The following is a 24,031-nucleotide window of genomic DNA, read 5'->3' on the forward strand; positions in this document are numbered from 1 at the left end:
AGCAGATGTAACCCCCGACACGTACTGCATTTGGAGATGAGGTGTAGTCACCTGATTCAAGATCAGTCTGCTGCTTCCAACAGCTTGAAAAACTGCCACGTGAGGGAAACGCCGCGAGGAAGCCATTCAGAAATGTCTCTCAGATGGGCCGTTTTTATACAGGTGACCTTGAGGGAGCAGGGCATGGGGGGGGGGAAAAAACGCTCTCAAAACTGTATCCATTTCATTCTGTATCGTTTGTTGCCTGTTAATCCACATACGTCGTGAAAATAAAATTACTTCTGAAACGGAATCAGGAGAAAAGAATCACTTTCGAAACTCTTCGAACAATTTTGAGGCAGCGATGCAAATCTGTCAGCTCCACCGAAGCCTGGGGACATCTGAATATGAGATATGAAACCGAGCCTTCTCGTTCCCTCTAACTGTGGTATGCTGAATGCAGAGAGTTTGTGAGGCAAATAAAAGAAAGAAGAAATGTTACATCACTGACAGAAAATAGCCCAAGGTTTAAACACATTTTTACAAATGTCTTCTTATTTTGTTCTCCGACTCCCTACACTGATTTATTGCTTGGCAACATCACTGATACACACAGCCGCGGGTGAAAAAATGGCTCGCCGTCACTAGATTATATTAAACTTTTCAAAGTGGCACATTTTCAAAATACACTTTTTTTTAATCGACTTAGGTGGGTGAAAATGCAAAATTGATGTCGTTTAAAATTGTAATCCTTTTCTAATTTTCTTGTGGTGGGCATTGGTTTGGCATCTGGAGCATGCTAAGATTGCTAGTTTCTTTAGATTAAGACTTGCTTAGAATTATTTACACAACAAAATGTGCCACATTTGAAAGAAATGACCTCTGTGTCTGAAGCCAATCAATAATTTCCACCACACTTTCTTATTTTAGTAATACAGAAGACTGCTGCCTATTTGTGGAGTGACCAACTTGGGGAACACAACTTCAAATTATACACAGAGAATCTGCCAATATGCTGATTTTTCTTTATCAAATATTCACAAGGAAACGCAGCTTGGAAATATTAAATGCTTTGGCAGAATATTACTTGACGCACTTTTGAACAAGCAGGCAATTCAGGAGCACCACTTATTTCCTTTGGTATTGATTGCATGAACCCCATGAAGTCTGTAGACGTTAGCTTCTGTGTTAGTGCAAAGATATGGGTACTAATCAATTTTAGCATATATTTGGTCTAAAGTAGGGAGTTATACAAATCTTTAGAGGGAATATCAGGGAGCATCAGTAGTTGATACCGAAATCCAAGAGCCGCTAAATGTAGCCCAAGAACTATCAGTTCTACATGTACCGTGGTTTGAGAACCATGCTCTTTGACAAACTGTGAAATGTCTGCAACATCATGGTGCTTAAAATAAAACTTATGCTTGACAGAAAATGGCAAAACTTCATATTATCTAGAACCTAGAAATGATTAAAAACGTGAGCAGATGTAGGACAAACTGACCCAGCGAAGAATTTTAAAATGTTCTGAGGTGCAGTATTTGAATAAAACATCAGCAGATCCTCTGAATCCAGAATCATCCAGGTACAGAACATACAGTACCTGCTTAACGTTAAACGTAGCGTTGCTCCTCTACAAGTGACTCAGAGTGGAAAAACCCCCCCGCATTACTACGTCGGTGGACTGCTGTCCAAATCAATCAGACGAGAAGAAAACGTGAGTAAAGCAGAAAAGTTATGGTGACCCAACCAGCGGATGTTCATTCAGTACAACAAAGACAGAGTGTGACAACGTTAGCAACTTGTTGCTCAGTGAATGTATGCAGTCATTTACCATTCATCTCTGGAATAACAGCAATCCACGCATCAATGGTCAAACACTGCGCTGAGCAGGAAACCTGGGAATGGTGACTCATTTTCATGGATATTAGTCACTATTGTGGGACAATAAAAGGTATTTCTGTTTTGTTCTACTCTGAGTAAAGCATTTTCCAACGTTGGTTTAGGCAGCATCACATGTTGGTCAGTGATTTAGTGGAGATGACTGAGTGAAGGTGAGGAAGCAGAAGATTATTGCTCTGTTTTGTGTGTTTTTAATTTACAAAAATGGCAAAAAAAAAATTTTTTTTTTTCTTACACCAAAATATATATGAATAATGAGTTAAGATACTTTATTAATACCCAGATGTAAAATCCACATGTTAGTACAGCCTGTCCAGAAAACAAAAACATCAAACATGGGTAGACAGGTGCCTGAAGCTATTATTAAAAATATGAATTTTTCTACATAGAAGCAGAACTCAAAGAAAATACTCAACGTGTCATTAGAAAAACAGCCTTTCTATGCTGATTTTAAATATTTTTTCCAATTTTGCTTCCTTTCAAGCCTGGTAACATGTTTAATTGATTGATTGATGGATTGAAAACATGAATCCTCTCAACAACCTTCACTCTGTCCAACTCTTGGTATCCAGGTTGTTTTGGTCACGAGTCTCATGACTCTGGACGTCATTCAAAGATCTGGAATGACGTCTGAATTGCTTTTGAAGTGAAATGACGAAATGTAAATTCAAACCAGAAATAGTTCTGAGAATGGTAAAAGCGGAAGACGTGTATTATTTATTGGTCTTTCCCCAATGAAAAATCGTTTTGCTGGTAATAACGCGATAAGACATGTCTAATTAACATTACTGGGGCACTTGAGAAAGTAAAACCTTTCACAAGTATGGCGTGCAGAAAGGAAGAAATGACAACATTTAAAAACAAAGTCCACATTATAAAGCCTTGACATCCAGTAGTATTTGAAAAGTTACATTTGGATCCCAAATCTTCGTTTTGTTCCGCTCTGCTCTTCCCAGTGCGTCAGCCAAAACCCGTATATCCTTCTATGTGTTCTTTGCTCTCTTCCAAAATTCCAGAGGAATGGGAAAGGGGCAGCCGGCCCTCCATTTCCTTCCTGTGTGAGATCATCCATCCCACTGGTGGAACCCGGTTGGCCAACACTCAGGTCGCTGTCATCTGTTCAAAGTGTGTCATTCTGGCCTCGGTGGCCGTCTTCCTTGGCAGTGCCACCAGTTCTCACGCTGCGAGACGCTCTCTCCTCTCCTTCTCCCTCTGTCCGCCATGAGCTCTCAGCTGGGGCTTTGATTCGGAGCCAGCCCGTTTGAGATGATGGAGAATTGCGCCAACTAGTACAATGCTTAGCTAGAGAGCCCTGGCATTGGGTCCGCGTGTCCTACAGTGATAAACCCGGTTAACTCTAACTCCCCCGGCGGGTGTCTGGGACGGAATAAAACTCTGCTTAGCATTAGCACTCGCTTTAATGTTCTAAAGTCGGTGAGGGTAAAAGAGTGAAAAAGAGTGAGCGAGGCAGAAAGTATACACTAAAGACGGATATGCATCACAGAGCGCCTTTGCACTGAAACACGGACACCGGCACCTTTGACAGGTCCTTCAAAGTATTTTTGAATTTGGCTCTTTCTGCCGTCCACCTCGTCTTCGGTCTCGGACAAGCTTGAGAGAGATTGTGAATGCTGGAATGAGCTCCAGGTGTCGAAGGGGACTTACTCCCTTCCTCGTTGTTTCTAGTGTTATTATACATTCTGTTCTCTCTTCTGAGAGCAGAGTTCATGCAGTTGATGGGTTGACAGATATAAAAAAGAAGATGGTGAAACTGAGCATCAGAAGGGCAGAAAGAAGAACAATAAAAAAAGAAGAGAGTCAAAAAGTCAGATCAGTGGGGAGCAAAGTAAGACGTAGCTTAGAGGAAACTATTCTCGTCTTTGTCTGTTTAGCATTTTAGACTTCTGCTGCGTGGTTTGAAACAGGTTTATGACACGTGAAAATCAAAGTCAACGTTGAAACAAGGATCGTATTCTAGCTGGGACGCTCGGTTTTGTCCAAAGTTCAATAATCTGAACCATATGAAAGGAAATTAGTTGGTTTTAGAGGTGCGCCGATTTATTGATGCGGATTTCCTTCATTTCAGGAGATCGGTGGTCGGCCTATACTTACGCGTGAAGCAGATCTAATCTATCTAAGCAAAGGTTCAGGAATGCACCAATCCATTTTCTTTTACTGCCGATACCAATATCAGATGTTTGGTATCAGCCGATACCGATCCACATAGGGGTGGGTGACACAGAGTTAAAATTTTATCACGATATTTTGTGGTTCTATTGTGATAACAATAAAAGTGAGAACTACAGTACTTATTACTTCTGTTTTAGGCAACTCATGACAGTAGTCATGCAGTCACATTAGCATGCAGCCACAGAAATAAATATCGCTCTTGGAATAAGCAAGAAATCCATTTGTAATACGTCTCTATCAAACACCAGTCACATGAAGAAGTGTGATTTGTATCCCTAAACTGCACACAGTAGCTAAATTCAATCATATTTGCAAATTTCCTTGGTATTTATTGATGCTCTCTTTGAAAACACTGTGGAAGTTGGTCAGAAAATTTCCCCGACAAAGAGAGTGAATGTGTGAAAAGAGCATGGAATTAAGAAAGAAAGAAGAAAAAAAACAAAGAAAGAGATTAATTCCAATCATCCAATTACTTACCCACAGTTGACCCACGCAATGGTCCCCTGGCCCTTCACTGTTTGGGCAACGTCAGACAGCAGTTTCAGATAGGAGTCCCCCGATGTAGCTGTGGACAGAGAATAAAATGATCAGCCTCATTACCCAAACAGTTTCACAGCCCAGACAAGACGCAGATAACGCCGTCAACTCGGACAAAAAGACTACGGGTTGGATTACAGCCGGGGGGATCGGCATTTCGTTGAAGCAAAAAGGTGAGAAAGAAAGAGCTCGCTAGGTTTGGGTTAGAGCGACGATGGAAGAGGATGCATGAGACGGGTCTAACACAAGCGGCTCGAGTTACGTCCGCTTTCATCACCGGACAATAGTGTCAATGTTCGGAAGACGGAAAGATTATGCTTGGACACAAAAGGGTGGAAACAGGACGACTTTTTGGGGGTACGAGGATGAAAATCACGCAGGTTTCTAGGAGCTATACATCTCAGCAGCTATATAATCAGATGTTATGATTGTTTTGTATTAACTCAATCAAAGGAGTCCGCTGGAGACTTGCTCAATCTCCTATGTCAGAGATTAAAAAAAAAACAACCACCAAGGTGCACATTTTGCTTTTTGTGATAGGGAAAAAAAGCCAACGCGATATAATACGCACTGCATTATATCAGAATTTTATCAGATATGGCAAGCAAAGTGGATTCCTCTGAGCAAAGCAAGCAAAGACATATTGCACTCCTTAATGCAATTCATCATTTTTATCCTCCCACTGAAAGCAGCGCGTTTTGTTTAGTGTGTGAACCGAATGCGTTGTTGTAATGGTCCAGGTCCGGGGTATTTTTAGATGCAGAAACACTATCAGCATTGTTCAGGGCCGCACCCTTAAAGATGACCGCAAAACCAAATGAATTCATTATCAGTTTATGACCCTGTTGAGTCCAAGAGGTCTGGATATGCTGACTAGCTATAACCCCCGACTATAATTGGCAATAAAATCGGAGCTGCGATGTGACATTAATGTTTGAGTTGTACATTTACTCTTTTTCAAGTAAAGGTAATGTTCGCAGTTATGTACTAGTTTGTGCTCGTCTATGATAAAATTCCAATAAAATATTTTTTTTTGTGGTTGTGAACTAATAGAATATGAGAAATTCAAAGGGTATGAATACTTTTGGACGTTACCACACATATTCTTTAATGATTGTTTTTATTGTAATCCATGCATGCAGTAGGAAAATATTTCCAAGCTACTACCAAAACAACTAAATCTTGCAATGGTCTAGTCAATTTTCAAACATTAATGAAATGAAAATAATAATAAGGGTTGATAACGCTCGTCAACCCTTCGCTCCAGGTAAACAGTCTGGGTGTTGTACTCTCTCATTTCAGCCTCATGTTACTTATATCACCTGCATATTTTCACTTTTGTAACATTAACCAACTTCATCCCGCCCTTTCTCGTCATGCTGCTGCCATCTTTGGTGAAAACGCGTTTAGGATGCCAGAGGATAAAGCGTCTAAAGTCTGAACAGACTTCAAGTTGGGTGATGATAAACTGAAATTCTGCACAATGTATAATTTACAGCCCAGGAGACGAAACCCAGGGGTTGATTGTGAGCAGACATAAAAGCAATAAAGTCGCATAAAAATGTTCTTAAACCTGCCAAATACACTCTGTGAAATTAGCCACCGAGCTACGTCTACCACAAAATTAATGTTTGAGGAAACGTTTAGTCCCACATTCTGTTGATTAGTGCACAAATTCTGTGTTAATCAGCAGACCTCATGCAGCTGATGGAAATATATATTACCTCTGTCATGAGTTCATTTCATAGGTGACAATAAACTCAACTACTCAAATTTCAACTCATAAGTTAACACGTTGTGGTTTCTATTGCATTTTTAACACTTAAAGAAACAGACTCATTTTTTCCAGAAGTTTAACTCATGAGGACTTAAAATTAGATCTGTTTTTGTTTAACTGCAGTTTGATATTGTCCACACCTTTTCTTTTATAACCCACATAATAATGGCTTCTTTTTATTTGTATTGATCATGCCAGAGATAGCAGGATGGTAAATTCTCTGCATTTTGTGTTTGTGGCATGCAATAAGAAAAAAAGTTAATATTTAATAATATAATTAAGTAAGAATAAATCTTTTTTTTTTTAAGGGAAAAGTTGTCACACATTTTTTTGATTAGCTAAGAATAACCACCAGATTACGATGGTGAATTAGGGCCGGTGTAGATAGAAAAATAAAAATGAGTCATTTTCCACCAAACATCCTAGAAATCTTGGAATTAAGTAAAACATTTTCTAGAAAAAAATACAATTTCTGCAATGAAAAACTGGAAATTTGCGCAAAAATCCTCCCAGAAATTTTTTAATTAAACAGAATTTTTCTTGGGAAAAAAAGTGACAATTTTTTTGTTTAAAATTTGCAAGAAATGACATCGCAACTTTACTAGTAAGCTAGTAATTTTCTAGTTTTAAAATTTGAAAATCGTCTTTTGTAACTTTTGTAACTCAGAAAATATGTGAAAGTCGAAAATGTTCTACGTTTGAAACTTCCTAAAAGGCAAAAAAAAATAAAATTCTGGCAAATCCTCGTCTTTTCAAACTCAGAAAGTCCTTTCAAAAACATTTCTGAAATCAACTTAAAAATTTCTAAGCTTTTTGGAGGACAGTTACTCTTCCATTTTTTTCTATTTACTATCGCTGCAATATGCTGTCGTACCAACCAGTGGCAATCTGTTTTTTTTTATTTTATTTTAAGCTAGTGGCAACCTTAGTGTTGAAGTGTGCTAATCTTGTCATGGTTGGGATGAGGACTTGCAGTGAACCAATGCTCACGACCACGACTCTGTAATGTCACTGAGACTTGATGTTAAGAGCCAGCTGCTTCTTATCCTGATAACTGGGAATCTCAACTTGATCAGCGGCAAAAGCCTGAGGAAATCTGGTCAGGCTGGTAGGTTTTTCCAGCAGGGCCATCGCACTTTAAATTTAATTTCCACAACTAGTCATTAAAATGTTTTTAAGGTACAACACTGCTGTCAGTTGAAGCCAAATCTTTTGAAGGTGACTGCTGCCAACTGATTTCCCATAAAAACATAAAAGTTAATTTAACTTCCCTGTTCATTAAATTACATTTTCAACAGTTTTTTTCTCTTGCTTCAGAAGAATAAATCCCCCACCACCACATGATAATAAAGTTAGCGTCCAATTTATTGCTTCCGATTTGGCCGCTGAATAAAAGTCTATTTTACGGCACCGTGGAGTAAATGCCAGAGTTTGACCAGTCCATGAATTCCCAATTATTTAAGCAGCGAGTTCGACTTTTAAATCAAGTGCAGATCAGGAAGTTCTCAAATCTGAGGCCAAATTTAGCAGCATCACGATCACCGAGTGTGGATGTCATAAAGAGAGCTATGAACAGATACAGTTGGGAGCAACCCAATCTCACTAGATAATCCAACCAATAATTACTATCAATGCAGGAAATCTCAGAGGGAAAAATAAAAACACCCATCAGCTGCCAGAAAGAGAGAATTTGTTCAAATAAATACTTTTGTCTGTTTACTGTATGGGAATTGATATGTTCTCCCAAACCTTGCTGATGTGAAGGCATGTCACACAGTTAGGGTTGTAAACATGCGTTGAACCCAAACCAATGAAAGATGTCAGATTGCATCCATTGATCTAGCAGCTACACTGGAAAACCTGTCGGCTGAACAAACTTATGGATTCAGAGTGGGCAGCTGTTGTTTCCAACCTGTCTTAGTGTAGAGCACCAGGACATTGGTTCTTGTCCTGAGCAGCTTCTTGAAGTCTTTGTGGTCGCTGACCTTCTCTATGAGAGGAGACACCTTCACAGCTGCCAGCGACGACGACAGCACCAGCATCTGGGGAAGCACACACGAAACACACAACTGGTCGTTAAATGTTATACTCGCTGAAAGAAAAACGTCCAGAACCCGAAAACCAAAATCCTAATTTACCATTTCCTCCTACGCCTGAACACAACTTCAACATTTTGAGCATTCAGTCAGAAGGAAATCGATGCCTGAATTCATATTTCTTAGGGAGAAGGAAGGTTTCTTGCCCCGTAAAAAGAACCTTCCGGAGACACCCTTCAACAAGTAGGAGTTTTTCATCAGATGCTAGAAAGTACTTGAAAAGAAAAGTGTACTTTCTACAAGCAGAACTATGTCTGTGTTTGATGGAGCTATGAGAGCAAGTTTAAACATATCACAGTAAAGAAGATGTGGTTTGTCTGCTGCTTTTGGGAAATCTCAGATTTAAGGTAGGGATCTACTTTCACTAAGAAAAGCACACAGAAACCGCTCATTTATGACAATAAAACTCTTTCAAAAAGTTGCTTCTGTACAAGTAAGTGTTTTCTCATGGTAACCATGGCTTCAAAAACTCCCTTTCTTTGTGTTTTTAGTACTTACGGAATATTAGGGCCATTGTAAATAAAAAGAAATAATGTGCATGAACTTCTGCCAAAAAACTCTATTCTCTGATGTTGAAAAGCCATAAAAGTGAGGGAGAAAAAAAAGCTCCCAGGATTAAAGGCAGATATTTACGATATTAAAACAAGGACGTTCCTTGACATCATAAATTCAGAAATTTGTAAGACAAAGTACCATCAGAGAAAGCAAAAAAGAACTTTAATAAGTTCTCTGACATTATAAAAGTCAAACATTTGTGACCAAAAAATGGACGTCCTTAAGGTTTAAGTAATACATTTAAAAGATTGGTATCGGGACTTTTTCCAAAGTGTAAGTAATAGATCCTGACTCTTTTCCTGAATCAAAACGACGTCTCAGGAGGCCAGATCACCATCAACGCCTCGAATGAGATCCGCCTGAAACAGTGAGGAAGAAGCTGCAACTTGTCCCAATCGCGTCCGCACCTGGGAGTTATCGTTCTATTCAAATACACTATTCATAAATACTGAGAGGACATTTGGCATTTTATCTCTGAATTCACAATCTCAGAAAACGTCAGTTTTTTCATGCAAATATCTGACTTTACAATGTAAGAGAATGTCCTAGTTTAATATTGCAAATATATGCGCTTACTCAGAGAATATCCAATTTTTTGCAAATATGGTTTTTGGTAGAAATGTATTCCTTTATGATCACTTAAGTTTGTTTTTTTTAATCAATAATAGCCCTAATACAAAAATGTAAATACTTTTTCTTGGCATCTGCGGTCCGTTTGTTAACAACATTCGCTGAGAATGTCATGTCAACTGCCTCTTTAATTATATCTAGATAAAATACTTGGAAATCATTCTTTTTTTGAATATATATGTACACAAATTATGTACGCATAGGCTGAAATAAAAATATATTAATACTTCCAAACGCAAAGTATGTTAAAGTAATTTGTTTTTATGAGGAAAAAAAAACTTTTAATTCACATTATACACAACATTTATATCTGAAGAACATAAGTGACGTCTTAAGCTGACAGTACTGAAAAGAAACTGACTTCAAAACCTGCAACAGGCAGGTCCTGCGCCTTCACAATTACCAGTAGTTGAGCAAATAGTGTGAAACTTCTAATATGGCAAACAAAACCCACACCGTGTGGCTTGGACTTTAATCAAAGATGACTAAAGAAAAGAAGACTGATTACACTCCAGCCACATAAAGCTATTTCTTTGCATTCTAATCCTCTGCGCGCCATCAGCATTCATTAAAAAGCGCTCCGTTTCTGCCGACGGAGAACTAAATTAGACACCGAACATTGTCTGCGCGCTTAGCGATCCAGCGGCCTTATGAGTGATATCACCCGGAATGAAAACAAGCACCTGTCAGCCTCGTTTTCTACTTTAATTCCTAACGAGATTTCCCCCTCCGAGGTGAGAGTGCCGTGAATCTTAAAAGAGAAACGTACATCAAAGTACAATTTAAAAATTAGCACAAATCTATGGGCCTCGATGAAACAAAAATGCAGAAGACAAAAGCGGATCTGTGGGTTTGTTTTAAAAATAAATAAAAGGAGTAATGGAAGGCTATCCGCGTTTATTAAAAGTCAACATTTCTTCACAGACTTACAACCACTATACTTTAGTACTTGTAGGATACTCACACACAAGTCATGTTTATTTTTTTTAAAAAATGAAAAAAAAAAGACCTTTATGACTACAGCTTGGTTGAGCGACGAATCGCTTTCAGTTCATAGAAAGTGCCAACCGCTGCATCCAGCCATATGGCAACACGAAAGGCACGCCATTAGTCTTACTGAGTATAATTTGTGCTCAGGTGTGGTGTTTTTGTCACCTGTGTGCAAGTGATTAAGTAGCCGTGCCAACAAGGTAAACATAAGATGTTTTGGTGTCTGTATGGGACCCGAGAGGGGAGCGCTTGGCAAAGAGTAGTCTCATTAGTGGCTGGCTAGGGGACATGTTTCAGAGGAGAGAAGTCTGTGGTTATCAGTCAGTGGCAACAGGAGCTAGATTAGAATGAGATGAGGAGAGAAAAGGAACATCCAAATCCCACAGGAAATAAGCTTACTTCATTTTGACTTGATTCCCAGTCAGGAACACAACTGTTCCTTAACTCTTAAAGGGGAACAATTATGCAATGTTGTGCTTTTGCACTTTCTTGTACTTCCATTTGGGTCTTTACTGCTTCTAAAAAGAATCCAAGTGCTAATAATCAAATGTTCAGTTGATGTCTGGAAAATGAGCCATTTCAAAAACCTCCAGATTATTAAGTCACCATCAGCAGGCACTGTTACCTAGCAACCCCAGCTGAGCGTGGCCCTGCAGAGCTTTGCTCACTTCAGCATTAGTAAACAAGTGTGTTTGGTCAGGTGCTATAATCGCTATATGCGCTGTACAATGGCTGCTAGAAAAGACAAGTCCAATGAATGTGTCCATGATAAGTGACAAGGGTGGCTATCTATCATATCATATCATATCCTTTATCGTGATAGAAATTTTGATTTAGTTGTCATTCTTAATTTCAGTTATTCATGGTAAATAAAAAACAAAACTGAACATATGATCAGAAATGTTTTTATTTGGGTTTTTCTTGCCATTTTCTCCACCGTTCACTTTATGAGAATATCATAAAATATTGTTAATTTCAAAAATATGATTAAATGTCATCACCGCTGTACCACCGACAGAAAGGAAAGGGGATGTAAGGTAGGCGGCTGGACTGATACAATTTACAGTCAGTCTACAGTTAACTCACACTTTGTGAATAACGTTAAGAGTTGCTACCTGTAACTAGTCCGGCTCCCTGGCTGTGCTGGCAGTTTTGGGGTGTCTAAATCGCTGCCAACAAAAAAGTCCGGTTCATCTCCAAGACGACGAGCAAAATATGCGTCCAGTTTTTGGCTTGTCCTTGCTCTCTTTTTTCCATTTTTTCCATCCTTTTCGCTTTGCCGCTCCATGGAGCTCCACTCATGTTAACTTAGTCCGTAGAAATGCTCTAGCTAGTTTGCCATCTGTTGCCAAGTAACTGATGATGACATTGGTGGACGGCTGGTGACAAGCTTTACCCAGAATACACTTGGAGACAATATGGACGACCCACTTGTAATTTTGCGTGTCATAAAGTTAAATGTAAGAGTGGAAATAAAGCCAGTCATGTAGCACAACATTTTATTCAATATTTTACACCCACTATGTCACTAAAATCTGTCGGTCTTGTAAAGTTTTTAGCAACCATGAGTCAACTCTAACTGGGCACACTTTGGCAGGCCCTGTTCACATTTCTTCAGAAATGTTCTACAATTCATTCTTGGGGTCTAAGTTTACATTGCAGAGAATCTAATCCCAGCATATGAAAGAAATGTGCTAACTTTCTTCCTCCCACACTAACCACAGCCGCTACCAGACTTAATAAGGAGTTATTCTTGAATTTGACAAGAACCAGCGAAGATGCACTTCAAATATCTATAATCAGAGGAATACAGTGTGTTTCTATCAAAAGAGCCTAAGTGCTATGAAGGTGGTTATCAGAATTCATTATAAATTACTAAAACCCCTCCATCCATAAGACTGCCTCTTTCACCCATTAAGGTACAAATTCAACACAGAAAACATTTTTAAACCTTTTAACCCCAGGTGTGGGTGTTTGATTCTTAGGAAACCACATTTTGATGAAGCCACTCAGACAGAAATTTAACAATCACCACTAATTAGAATTATGTTAGCCCAAGTAGTCTTTTTTTTTGTTGTTGCTCACATACTCATTATGAATTATTTAGTCTGACATGTTCAAATGCTCTTTCGACACATCAAAGTTGCGGAGAGATAAACAGCCTGCTGCTGAAGTGTCTTGTTCTATTAATGTGGAACAGCTCTTAACACTGTACCATGAAATATTCAGAGCGCCGGCGCCTCCTCCTAAAACAGAGGTGCCGAAGAACGACACCGTTGTCGTCGTCAAGGCGGCGGTTGCCGATGGCTGTGATAAAAATGTCTTCCATCAGTTGAAGGGTGTGTGTCATCCTTCAGTGACAGACGTACAATGATTAAAAAAAACAAAAAAAAAACAGGGGGCTGACAGTTTCTCTATTATACATGGAAGGTGACAGGCCAATTCAGAAGCAGAATTACTGCAATGCTCATGATTTCATCTAAGGCTTTATCTCCAAACAGTTCATGCATACGGAGGCAGAAACGGATTAATTCAAGGCTGAAATGAATGCATCTGGGAGCACATTGGCCATAACGATATGCAGTTTGATTTATACAAGCCGAGAACAGCCATCCCGGATATATACATTGTTTTACCAATGACAACATAATCGATAACTTCGAGCCTGGTAAGCCTTTTACGTTATTTTTAGAGGTGGATTAGTGGATGATTTTCAAAGCTTCTACATTAAAATCATCCAGTCAGTCAAATATCTCTGATGGATCTTTGTTCACCATCTCACATCTAATTCTGTAAGAGCCACAGCTCTGAGGCGTTCCATGGAAAACCCCTGAACGATATGGTAATGGTTCAAGACTAGTAGCAGGAAAAGAACATGAAGCATTTCACTGTTTTACTAGGGGTCTGTTTCTACTTGTTCAAAGCAAAACAAGTCAAAAAAAGATAGTCAAATGGTTTTCTAACAATGAACTTTACTAGTAATTGTAATACACATTATGAAAATGGTCTAAAGATACTATAAAATTAAGTACAGTGGACATAATACAATGGATGCCCAGTATTTGTGAGGGTTACAGCTGAAATCAAAGAATACTTCAGATCCCCTCTAACAACACCAATAACTGCCTATTTTAATAGTTCAAACATCAAATATATCTTCATATTCAAGGTTTGACCCTGTGTATTATAAGCCTGGCGGGCCACCAGGTTTTACTTGCAGTTTATTACCTGATCAAGAAGGTAACTTAAGGTATATTTGGTTTCTGAAGAGTGAATTTAGTCAACTTCTTGATGTACTTGGATTATATAAGAGAAGCATTTAAAAGAAAAAAAATCCTACTATAACATCTGTTAAATGTGCACATTACAAATCTGGCTTTGATTTCTTTTCTTTTTTTAAAAAAGCTATAAAATCTTGTGTTTTAGTTTCCCATAAGCCATCTGGGAGCACATCAAACATGAGAAACAGTTTGCTCTGATCAGATAAGACCCAAACTGAACGTTCTGCTCTGCAAACAAGTCGGCAGGAGTGACGGAAATCAAACACTGCTCGTAACATTGAACACACCATCACCGCCACGTCGTTGATGGTAGCATCTTGATGTGGGGAAGCTTTTCTTCAGCAAGTCAGAGTTAATGGGAAGATGAACTGGAAATGGCTTCTAGAAGCCACATAAAGACTTAAGAGTTGTGCGAAAGTTCATCTCTCAGCAAAACAAGCACCATAAGCACAAAGCTAGGGCTAAAATGGAGAAATTGATATCAAAATATACAGTCAACATCTTGACTGATTCAACTGAGAATAAGTAGCCAGACTTGAAAATTTACGTTTAAAAATGTTATCTATGCAATCTGACTCCCTTTGAGCCATTAGGCAACAAAAAAATAAGTTTTAGTAAATCTGGTAGACCTTCAGCCTCAACTAGAAGAAAAGGCAGATCTGCAAAGTATTGATCCAACGGGTGAGAATACTTTTTTTTTTAAAGAGACTATAAGTACAATCTGGTTTTCCAAATCAAAACTTGCTATCTCTCAAAGAACTCAGGGATGACCCACCCTTTAGGGGTCAGAGAGGAAGTTAGACCATCTGGCCGTTTAAAGAGCTCAAAAGAAACATTTGTCATGACGCAAGAGACAATTTTCCAGGAACATGTCAAATCCTTAATCCACACAGAGAAACATCAACATGATGTTTTGGAGCAGGAAAAGGCTGACTCATCATTTCATTTATCAAAACCATAAATTACGATCTATTTCACATGGTATGACAAAAACAAAAAAAGGTCACTGGTCTGTTTTTATGTTCCAATCAATCCAGATTAGATAAGAAAAAAAAAACCCATCATGGATATGTTATATATCTGTGCAACATTTTTAGTTAAAGAGAAATAAAGCCGTAAGACCAAGTGTCTATTAACGCCATGTGATACTGTTCTGGGTTTATGCAGATCACACTGGGTTCGCACCTCGGCCCGTGAACTGAACGTTTTGCTTCACCGTCTCACCAGGCGAGGATATCTAGCACAACTCTTGGCCGCGAGAGCCGCTACAATGGTGGTGCGTTTCATTACAATCTCTGTGCTTCTTATCACCACACTGCCTAGCACAAGATGCTGGTCGGAGTGACTGATTGTCGCGAAGGAGATCAATGCTGGAAAAGATAAGGAGGGCGCCACAATTTAGTATAGCCGTTTAAGTAATTTTTCACGTTGTTACCCACGATAGGACACGCGGGAATACTTAAACGCAAGAGAAAACGCTGCAAATTTAAGTTCCAAATTACATTTTGTTTTTCCCCGTCGATGGATGGTATCAAGAGCCGTTACGCTGCTCTCCAAACATTTTGACTTGTTCTTATTTTTTTCAACGTTACATGATAAAAAAGAAAAAAACAAAACAAAGTGAATGAATCTCTGCCATCTGGTTTTTAAGCAGATTACAGAGCAGTGGAACACCCAGACCCAGTGAGACACAGCGCTAAATGTCATCCGGCATCAAAAAACTGATGCTTTTATCTCAAGCCCTTTGTTTGTTAAAATGTCCTTCTTAAACTGAGTAAACTGTTCCTTTCCTAGTCTTATCTGCTATATAAGGTGTGCCACATGCTCTGCAATAAAAAGCAAAACGGGATGCCATGTGAACAGAAGATAACCATTCTCCATCTGTAGCTTCAACACAAATCACCTTAATGTTTCTCAAGCATCTTCCTTAACTTTCAGCGGGAAGTGAATTTTGAATGCCCCAACAGCTGTTGGTCTGTACGCCTTCAAACTATCTAAGCCACTTCTGTTTTGCTGTGCAGCTTCTTTCCTAACCACATTCTTAACAGCAGAGATCCTTTGTTTAAAACCACGCCTGCATCTGTTTCTGCAATCGCACGTTTATTGGGATACTTAAAAAGCGAAAAACTATGGCAACAGGTGAGCTACACGTTCACTGTGAAGCGGTTGCCCACTGCTTTCGGTGATAGAAAATGAAATGTACACCCTGTGCCCTACAGTTATATAAATTGGTTAGTGGACATTTTTGACTGTAGACTGATATCTCTTGAGATATCAGTCTATAGTTTAATGCTTTGCACCTTTTTTAGCTTTTCTGTCAATATGGTTAACACCCAAACCTTATCAGTGACACAGATGCAACATTTGACACGAACAATCCAAGTAGCGGCTGTAACCTGGTTGATTTATTGGATTATTATTCAAAATTTTTTTTACAAACTTTTATCTGGTTTCTGTCTCAAGTTTTATTTCTATTACCTTACATACATTTTACTTTTTGATTTTCTGTCTAATTAGGTTTAGGTGCCTCTCTAAATGTTCTGCAATTTTTTTTCTCTCCAAGTTTACATTTTATATTTTTGTGAATGTCTGTGAAAAGCAGCATAGAAGAAAAGCATTAATTCAACTCTGTCTGGTGGTTAATAATTAAACATGAGATTTTCTTTGGACAACAATGACTGCTTTATTATTGATTGCATTGACGAATAATCCTTGACCTCATCCGGTTGCCAAAACTCCTCCACTCTCCATACAAACCTTGCCCCACTACACTTCGTAGTCACTCGAATAATCTGCTTTTCTTATACACAATATGTGGAAGTGTTACGAACACTTGTGACAGTCCAGAGTAATCTTAGGTTGGATTTCTAGTGTTTGGATGTGCTTAAACAAAATACACTACTTGCAAAAAGGGATGCACTGATGGAAATATTTTGGCCAATGTCAACAGACAAGCAACAGACAAGCAATACTTATATTGCTTTTATAGCCGATATTTACCGATATTATATATTTTTCTCCACCCTTTCAACACCATGAAAGAAACGAATGTCGCCATCACGGACAATGACCAAACGCTTCCCTTAATCCTGCAGAAACAAACGGCAACAAGACGGAAATAAAAGTCGATTATTAATTTCGATTCAGTTTACTTATCGAACTAAAACAGTATATATTGTAGTCGCTTCATCCCTTTCTGCAGCTTTACTGGCTTTTCAAGGTGTTATAAATGCCAAGCCACAGCCCAAAAACATGCGTGTTAGATATAATATGGGCCGATATTAATGCAGTCACGACATGTAAAAGGGAGAAATCTCAAATCTCCTGAAACAAGAAAATTGTCAAATTCCTTATAAATTCCTGCATAAAGATGAACCTTCATATTCCTCGCCTAAAGGGTCAACATTATCATTCAAAACCAAGATTGGGACAAGAGATGATCAATAAAAGTATTAAAAACCAACTATTTTCTACTTACTAAGTTGATTTTACGTCCCCCAACCATTTTTCCTGCATCGTCTATTGCTGATACACACTCTGTCAATTATAGCTGAGAGTGAGTACTCTAACTTTATACAAATGAATGTCTTTCAGCTCCAAAGAGCAGTGGCCCATCGCCAAGATAACAAACACTGCCACTGCCCAAAAGCATACAGAGATGAGTTTACAGAAACACCCATGCATCAACAGTTTGTCAAAGCTGCAGCACTACAGGAAGCAGACCCGGAAAGCATTTGTTTGTTTTAAAGATTGGTTTACAGCTGTATGGATACCAGCCTGTATAACCAAATTGAATCCATCATATTTAATGTATTTTCAATGCCAGTGTTAACAGATTTTTTTTTTTTTTATAAAATTCTGTTTTGGGATTGTTTTTATTATTATTATTATTATTATTTTAGCCTCCATGTTTCATTCATTTTGGAAAAAGAAAATTCAATTAAAATCAACTTTCTCATTCTAATTTACACCCAAACCTTTCCATTAGCGAACAGCTTCCTTTTTGACCTCATTCACAAGTTTTGGATGAATTTCATAACTAAAAACAACATTTTTGTTGTTTTTAGTAAAACTAAAAGTAATTTTTTTTTCCTTTGTTGTAACAATGTGTCTCGATAATGCATGTTTTAGAGTTCAAAAGTTTATTTATCTTTACATTGTGCTACACTGATAAGGAAATGCTTTTGTGGGTCGAGTGGTACTGAACCACAACACACTGTTCTGTTTTAAAATAGCAAAATCCTGTTTTACGACAACTTGCTCGCTCAACCACAGAGGTGACGCCAGCTTTGCTCCAAATGCAAGTCATGAAGGAGGAATGAGGAAGAAGAAGGAAAATAAACAACATTTTCCACGTTTGTTCATCTTTTTATTATATAGTTCTTAGATGAGACTCAAGTAAAATCAGTATGGATTGGTAACAAAAATAAATAATTTTAATTAAAGAAAAAAAGTCAGCCACATTCACCAATGCATCTCTACTCTTCATACTGCTATCTGTTGTTTTCTGCCACAGGAACTATGCGTGACATATCCTTTGAAAACGGCTGTTAAGATGCAGTCACAGATAAAACAGTAAGTGTTTTATCCATGTCAGATTACAGGCCACAGATTGAATCAGTATTCTGAACGAAACGATGGGGGGGGAAAAACATGTCGAAAATGGAAAATATCAATCATTTTCTGTCATTTTAGGGAATAAAAACATAAGATTCTCCAGAGGTGGGTAGAGCAGCCAAAACTTGTACTCAATACTACTCACGTAAAATGTACGATACAGTAAAACTACTTTAAGAAGTTTTAGCTTCTTAAAGCCAAAACTTTAAAATAAAAGTTACTTGAGCAACTTTTATTTCAAAGTTGCTCAAGTAAATGTAACTGAGTAAATGTAGCTCATTAGTAGCGACCTCTGAGATTCTTATATTCCAGGCTTTTCCACCTCAGGTCTTACAATATGAGACGTCGTATATTTTCTTGCCAGTTACTCCATAAACCAAGCAAGGCCCGCAGTACTGCTGCCAAAGGCCACTTCTGTTCAACACTGATACACTGCGGTGTGCTAATGTGAAAGTTATATACTTTCATTTCCCCGCCTGACGAGCTGGCAGGGCTGAACAGAGCAGAGCGGTTCCTGAATACTGCTTGTGTAACTCAAAGTAGAATGTATGTACAGCAACTAAAAGTTACAGGTTAACTATCCCGGTGGTTCCGCTTGCGGTGACTTTACTGTGTTCAATGAACGCCAGCCGGTTCAGACGCCGCAGAAGAGCACAGGAGACCAGAAACCCGCCCTCTGTCTGCAGGTAAACACACAACCCTAGCGACAATGCCCGCCGTGACCGTACGGTAATAACAGCGGGGGGTCTGCGTGGGCACGAACTTCACCGAGCGGCTGTCAACTTCACCTCCCGAAGCCCCTGCGCTTTGAGAGGCTAGGGAGACATGCTGGAGACTAGACCGATTCAGATTCCTCATTCTCCTCCTCCTCCACCAAAGGAAACGCCGCGCGCCATCTCCCCCCCACGCGCGCGCGTGGAGCGACACGCAGAGCTCGTGCCGCTCCACGAGACACAAAACAGACGTGCCAAGCACACTCACCAGCAGCACCAGCGCGAACATTGTCGCCTCTCTCATCTTTCTCCTGCAGCGGATCCAGGAGGCCATGATGCCGTTGCCACGTCTGGATACGCAGGCGCATTCGGATTTCCACGGATTGTAGGGCGAGGCGCGGAGCACCCTGGGAAATGAAGTCCTTGTTCAAATTGACACGGGAAGGACATAGTATGCACCTGCAGCCTTCCACCCTGAGCTGGCCCAAACACCCCGCCGTTCTCTATCTCTCCAGTCTGAACACGGTAGACTACATGATAAATGCTTTTTAGCAAAATATGGCAAGACTGGCATGTAATTACATTATAGCGGGTAATTAATACATAGATTTTTATCTATTTATTAAATGATAAATTAATAATTTTAATAATTAATAAATTTATTAATTGATAAATTAATAAATAAGAAACGGTCTGTTTGGACCGTTTCTTTCAGCCTGATCAGCTATACTCGATGGACTCATATTTTGCAGTCCGTGATCTGTATGAATAAAGTAAGACAATATGAAAAATGCTGAATGTATTTGAATTTACTTTTGTACTCATTCAACCACATTCTTTCTATCTATCTATCTATCTATCTATCTATCTATCTATCTATCTATCTATCTATCTATCTATCTATCTATCTATCTATCTATCTATCTATCTATCTATCTATCTATCCAAATGGCTATATTTCCCAACATAATTTGACTGAATATTGTGGACAAGATTGTAGTCTGTCTGTTTGGTAGCTTTTCTTTAATACCAGTCTGCATAATCTGCCTGCAAGGTAAGGCTTTCAGACCTATAAGAACACTGCATAATGATTAGTAGTGTCTACGTACCAGCAGGATGATACAATGATACCAAACACCCATCATTAAGCAGCTAAACTTAAGAGTCGGTCCCCTGGCTTCTACATGGTTGGAAATGTACGGCCTAGCCTCAAAAGCTTGGTTTTTGGAAGGAATCCAACAAATTTAAGTAAGAAACGGTGCAAAATGTCAAGCAATAAATAATAATTCAATTAAACAGATAAATGAAAACAAGCTCAATAATTCCCGTTTGCATGATTTATCATTTTGCTCTTTTCTCTCTCTCTCTTCTCTCTTTCTACCAAAAACTGGACAACAAAAGCCTTCGGTCTTACTAGCGCTGTTTTTTGAAGGATGGCTTTGTTTACAGAGACTTAACAATTCATTTTATTTGTTGTTTCTGTTGCTTTGCTTATTTTTTTAAATGTCCAAAATAGAATAGGTATAAGTTTAAACTATGAACTTTAAAGAAAAAATGTCCAGAATAGAATATAACAGAGTTGACTAAAACAGATCCACCTTGGCTAGTTTTGCATCTGCGCAGATGAGACAAAACTTGTGTTTGTTGTTAAAGGTTCCTTGATGCCCAGGGAGTTCAATTGCTAGATTACCACCACCACCACCACCACCCAGCGCAGACACCGCAGGTACAGGCTCCAGCACACCCCCCACCAACATGCAGGGGCCAAATCGTTTCCCAGAAGCCCCGGGCTCTCTTCATTTTGATCCGGTCTGGAGTCCGCAGCGACCAACACACCCACGCACACACACGCACACACACACACACCCAATGCACACGCACGCACACACACTTCCAGTTCTGGCAGGTTGCGCGCGTCTTTCCTCCCCACCTCGCCTGCAAATCGGCCCCATCTCTCTCTCTCTCTCCACTCCCTCCCACAGCCTCCTCCCTCCTTTTCTTCTCCTTCCCCGGTTCTCTCTCCTCTCCCCGCCTCCCCCTCCCCTCTTTAGCCCGGTGGTATCGCCCGACGGAGGAGCAGAGAGCGCAGTTATCGGCTGCAGGTCTCTCGGAGAGGAACGCGCAGTGGCTGAGGAAACACGTAGAGCCTGTTTCTATTCTGGCTCCGCTGCAGAAAAGTGCGAGATCTTTTACGCCCCCTCCCTCCCCTCCCACTACCTCCTTCCCCCTTGTTGTTTGTTTTTATTTATTTGTTTTTTTTTATGTGTTTTCATCCGACTGGCATTTTTTTTTTTCATGGTCCAGAGGAATACAACCCGCATTAGAGGTAAGAGGAAAGAAAGAAAAAAAAAAAAAAAAAAACCCACATCACTTTTCTTTTGTTGTTGCAAAGAATGCCTTGGGATGAGAAAAGCAAAGCACTTTTTCGGGTGTGTGGTCGCTCAGTTTTCAGGTCGGATTCTGCATCGGTTTTGCATTCAGGGGCGGAAATAATGTAATCTGACATTGAGTCATTATTTTTCTTATTATCATTTACACAGTAAACAAGCCGCTTATTGCATGCACACCACCCACAATCAGTAATGGTGTGGCCACTTTGGAGCTCTATTCAGGCATGCGGAGGGGTCCGTCTCTCTCGGGACCAACCCTCCTTCAACACAATACCATGTGCATAATTAGGGGTTTTGCTCTTTTTATTATAAATAATATAAAATCGCAGACACTTTCTACAACATTTTCTCACTTTCTTTATTTAGGCTTCAACATTTTTGGTTGTTTCTTCTATGTCAAGGTGTTGTTAAGGGAAGGGTTTTTTTTTATTATTATTAAATGTTGTAGTTTTTTTTTTTTTATGCCTGGCCAGTTTTACTTTCCACTCACGTTTCATCCCAGGATCAGAGGCGCATTTGTGGGCTGCAGGAGCTGCCTCAGCCTGCCCGACAGTAGCTCTGTCTCAAACTTACTTTGTGCTCCTGGAGTCCACTGAGAATAGCAGTTTAGGAAAGGGGCTAAAGAAAAAAGAAATAAATCTATCGCGCAGAGATTTGTGTGTGCGTGTGTATGTGGGTGAAGCTTCATTTGCGACAAAAAAAACTGTCTAACAAAAATCTAAGCTCTCGTTTGACTCTTGTCATCCTTGTTTTTCCTGTTACAATTAAGGCATGGTCAATTGTATCTGGTGGCTTTCATTGTCTACATAAGCAGCTTTTACGCGCGGGAAGAAGCATTACACGTGTTTCACATTTTACCCCCAGAATTTCTTTTTAAATAAAAATAATAATAATAATTTACAATCACCTTCGAGGCTGATATCGCTTATACTTGAGCCCAGAAAGTCTGTATTCATGAGCTTGTCACTTGGGATGGATTGCTTCTCCCGTTTCTCCTTGATCCAGTCCAGATTTCGCTTAATCGCGAATCCTTAAACAAGGATAAATGTCCGACAGGGAGAGATCCACTGGACTGCAAATGACACGACCAAAGAAAGGTTGAACGTGATGAAAAGAAAAAAGGCATTAGAAGCTCTCCTTGCATGTTTTTTGAAGCTGATTAATGGGGAGTTGAATCTGTGGAGCTTTTCCTTAAAGCCCCGACAGAGGGCAGTGTTGAGCGGTACTGTGCTGCACCTTACCAGGTGACGTTCACTGGCACAGAAGCAGGAAAAAAAAACCGGCTTCAGTGTGGTGGAGCAAAGGTCCAACAAATGAATAAAGACATTTATAAAGTTGGTTGCTTTCACGGATGATCGCTTGGGTGACTTTTCCCGTCTGAAGTGCTTACATTTCAAGCACCTTTGAACAAGCTTTTATCTGCCATTGGCTCTTAAACAGATTTGCTCCATTTCCTGCCTGTCTTCATTGCTGAAAATATCACACTCAGTCCTACCGCATGAATCAAACAACTTTTTTCTTATACATGTCAGGAGAGTGGCTCAGGACTGCTTAGGGTGGCAGTTTCGCCTTATCCGGACTGCGGCGTGCGCAGAATTTCATTGAAATGCTGTTGTTCGGCGTCAACATCACAAATTGGCGCTGCACTCGTTAGGAGTAAAACAGCTTTAAAATCCGATCGAGCATGGCAGGAGTTTGTGTTGGCAAAGGTTGACAAGTTTGTGCTTTGGATTAAGTGCTTGATGGTGCCAAAGGGGGCTGGGAGGGCGGGAGGCCCCCTGTAATTTTGCTGGCCGTCACAACATCATCTCTTCATTTTTTATTTCTGCTCGTTTGTCTTCCATAAAAGACAGCGTTTAAAGGTAATGTAGCTGGGAAATGAAGAATAGAGTGGGGGGAATAAATTATTTACTGTCACCACGTTGGGAAGATTTCAGATGTACCAGCAGCAAGTTATACAAAGTTCTCAAAATTCATTAAAAAAAAAAAAACAACCTCCCAAGCAAACAGAACCCTGCTAATTATGGTTTGCTTGTATTTGAATCACTGCCATCACAGAGATGCAAGAAATCGAGCTTATCGGCAGGAATTAGTGAAACTAACAGCCGAAGAGCAACTTTTGACAGATTCTGAACCGCTAATAGTTCCACTTCAGTCTGTTCTGCTCGTCTTAACAAGCTGCTTTTGTGTGTTTTATTTGTTAACCAATGTTTCCCTGGGTTAGGGTTAGGACTCACCCTAAACCTAACCATAACCCCAACTGTGTTTTCAAATCTGACTCTCAATACATATTTGAAGTAGGAGTATGGAAGGAAGTTGAGATCGAAGAGGCAAAAACGAATAGAAAAACACAGATGGTCAATCTAATTGGGGC

General features: G+C 39.5%; 2 protein-coding genes across 4 annotated transcripts in view; one reads left to right on the plus strand and one right to left on the minus strand.

Moving 5' to 3' along the window:
• pdia5 (protein disulfide isomerase family A, member 5) overlaps nucleotides 1–19,686 on the minus strand; it is a 64,886-nt gene extending 45,200 nt beyond the window's left edge. The window contains exons 1-3 of one of the 2 annotated variants that reach the window (XM_028023609.1): nucleotides 19,536–19,686; nucleotides 8,298–8,427; nucleotides 4,549–4,636 (exon numbers count right to left, since the gene is read on the minus strand). In XM_028023609.1, the coding sequence (XP_027879410.1) occupies nucleotides 4,549–4,636; nucleotides 8,298–8,427; nucleotides 19,536–19,601 (284 nt within the window). In that variant the 5' untranslated portion in view covers nucleotides 19,602–19,686. Of the gene's footprint in view, nucleotides 1–4,548; nucleotides 4,637–8,297; nucleotides 8,428–17,415; nucleotides 17,482–19,535 lie in introns of those variants that run through there. The other variant, XM_028023610.1, reaches the window with a different exon arrangement.
• A 1,638-nt stretch (nucleotides 19,687–21,324) lies between these two features.
• Nucleotides 21,325–24,031, plus strand: part of sema5ba (sema domain, seven thrombospondin repeats (type 1 and type 1-like), transmembrane domain (TM) and short cytoplasmic domain, (semaphorin) 5Ba) — a 241,737-nt gene continuing 239,030 nt past the window's right edge. The window contains exon 1 of one of the 2 annotated variants that reach the window (XM_028022682.1): nucleotides 21,325–21,593. The gene's annotated coding sequence lies outside the window, so the exon portion shown is untranslated. The remainder of the gene's footprint in view (nucleotides 21,594–24,031) is intronic. The other variant, XM_028022681.1, reaches the window with a different exon arrangement.

The sequence above is a fragment of the Xiphophorus couchianus genome, chromosome 7, assembly GCF_001444195.1.
Source record: "Xiphophorus couchianus chromosome 7, X_couchianus-1.0, whole genome shotgun sequence".
In the NCBI taxonomy this organism is placed as follows: Eukaryota; Metazoa; Chordata; class Actinopteri; order Cyprinodontiformes; family Poeciliidae; genus Xiphophorus; species Xiphophorus couchianus.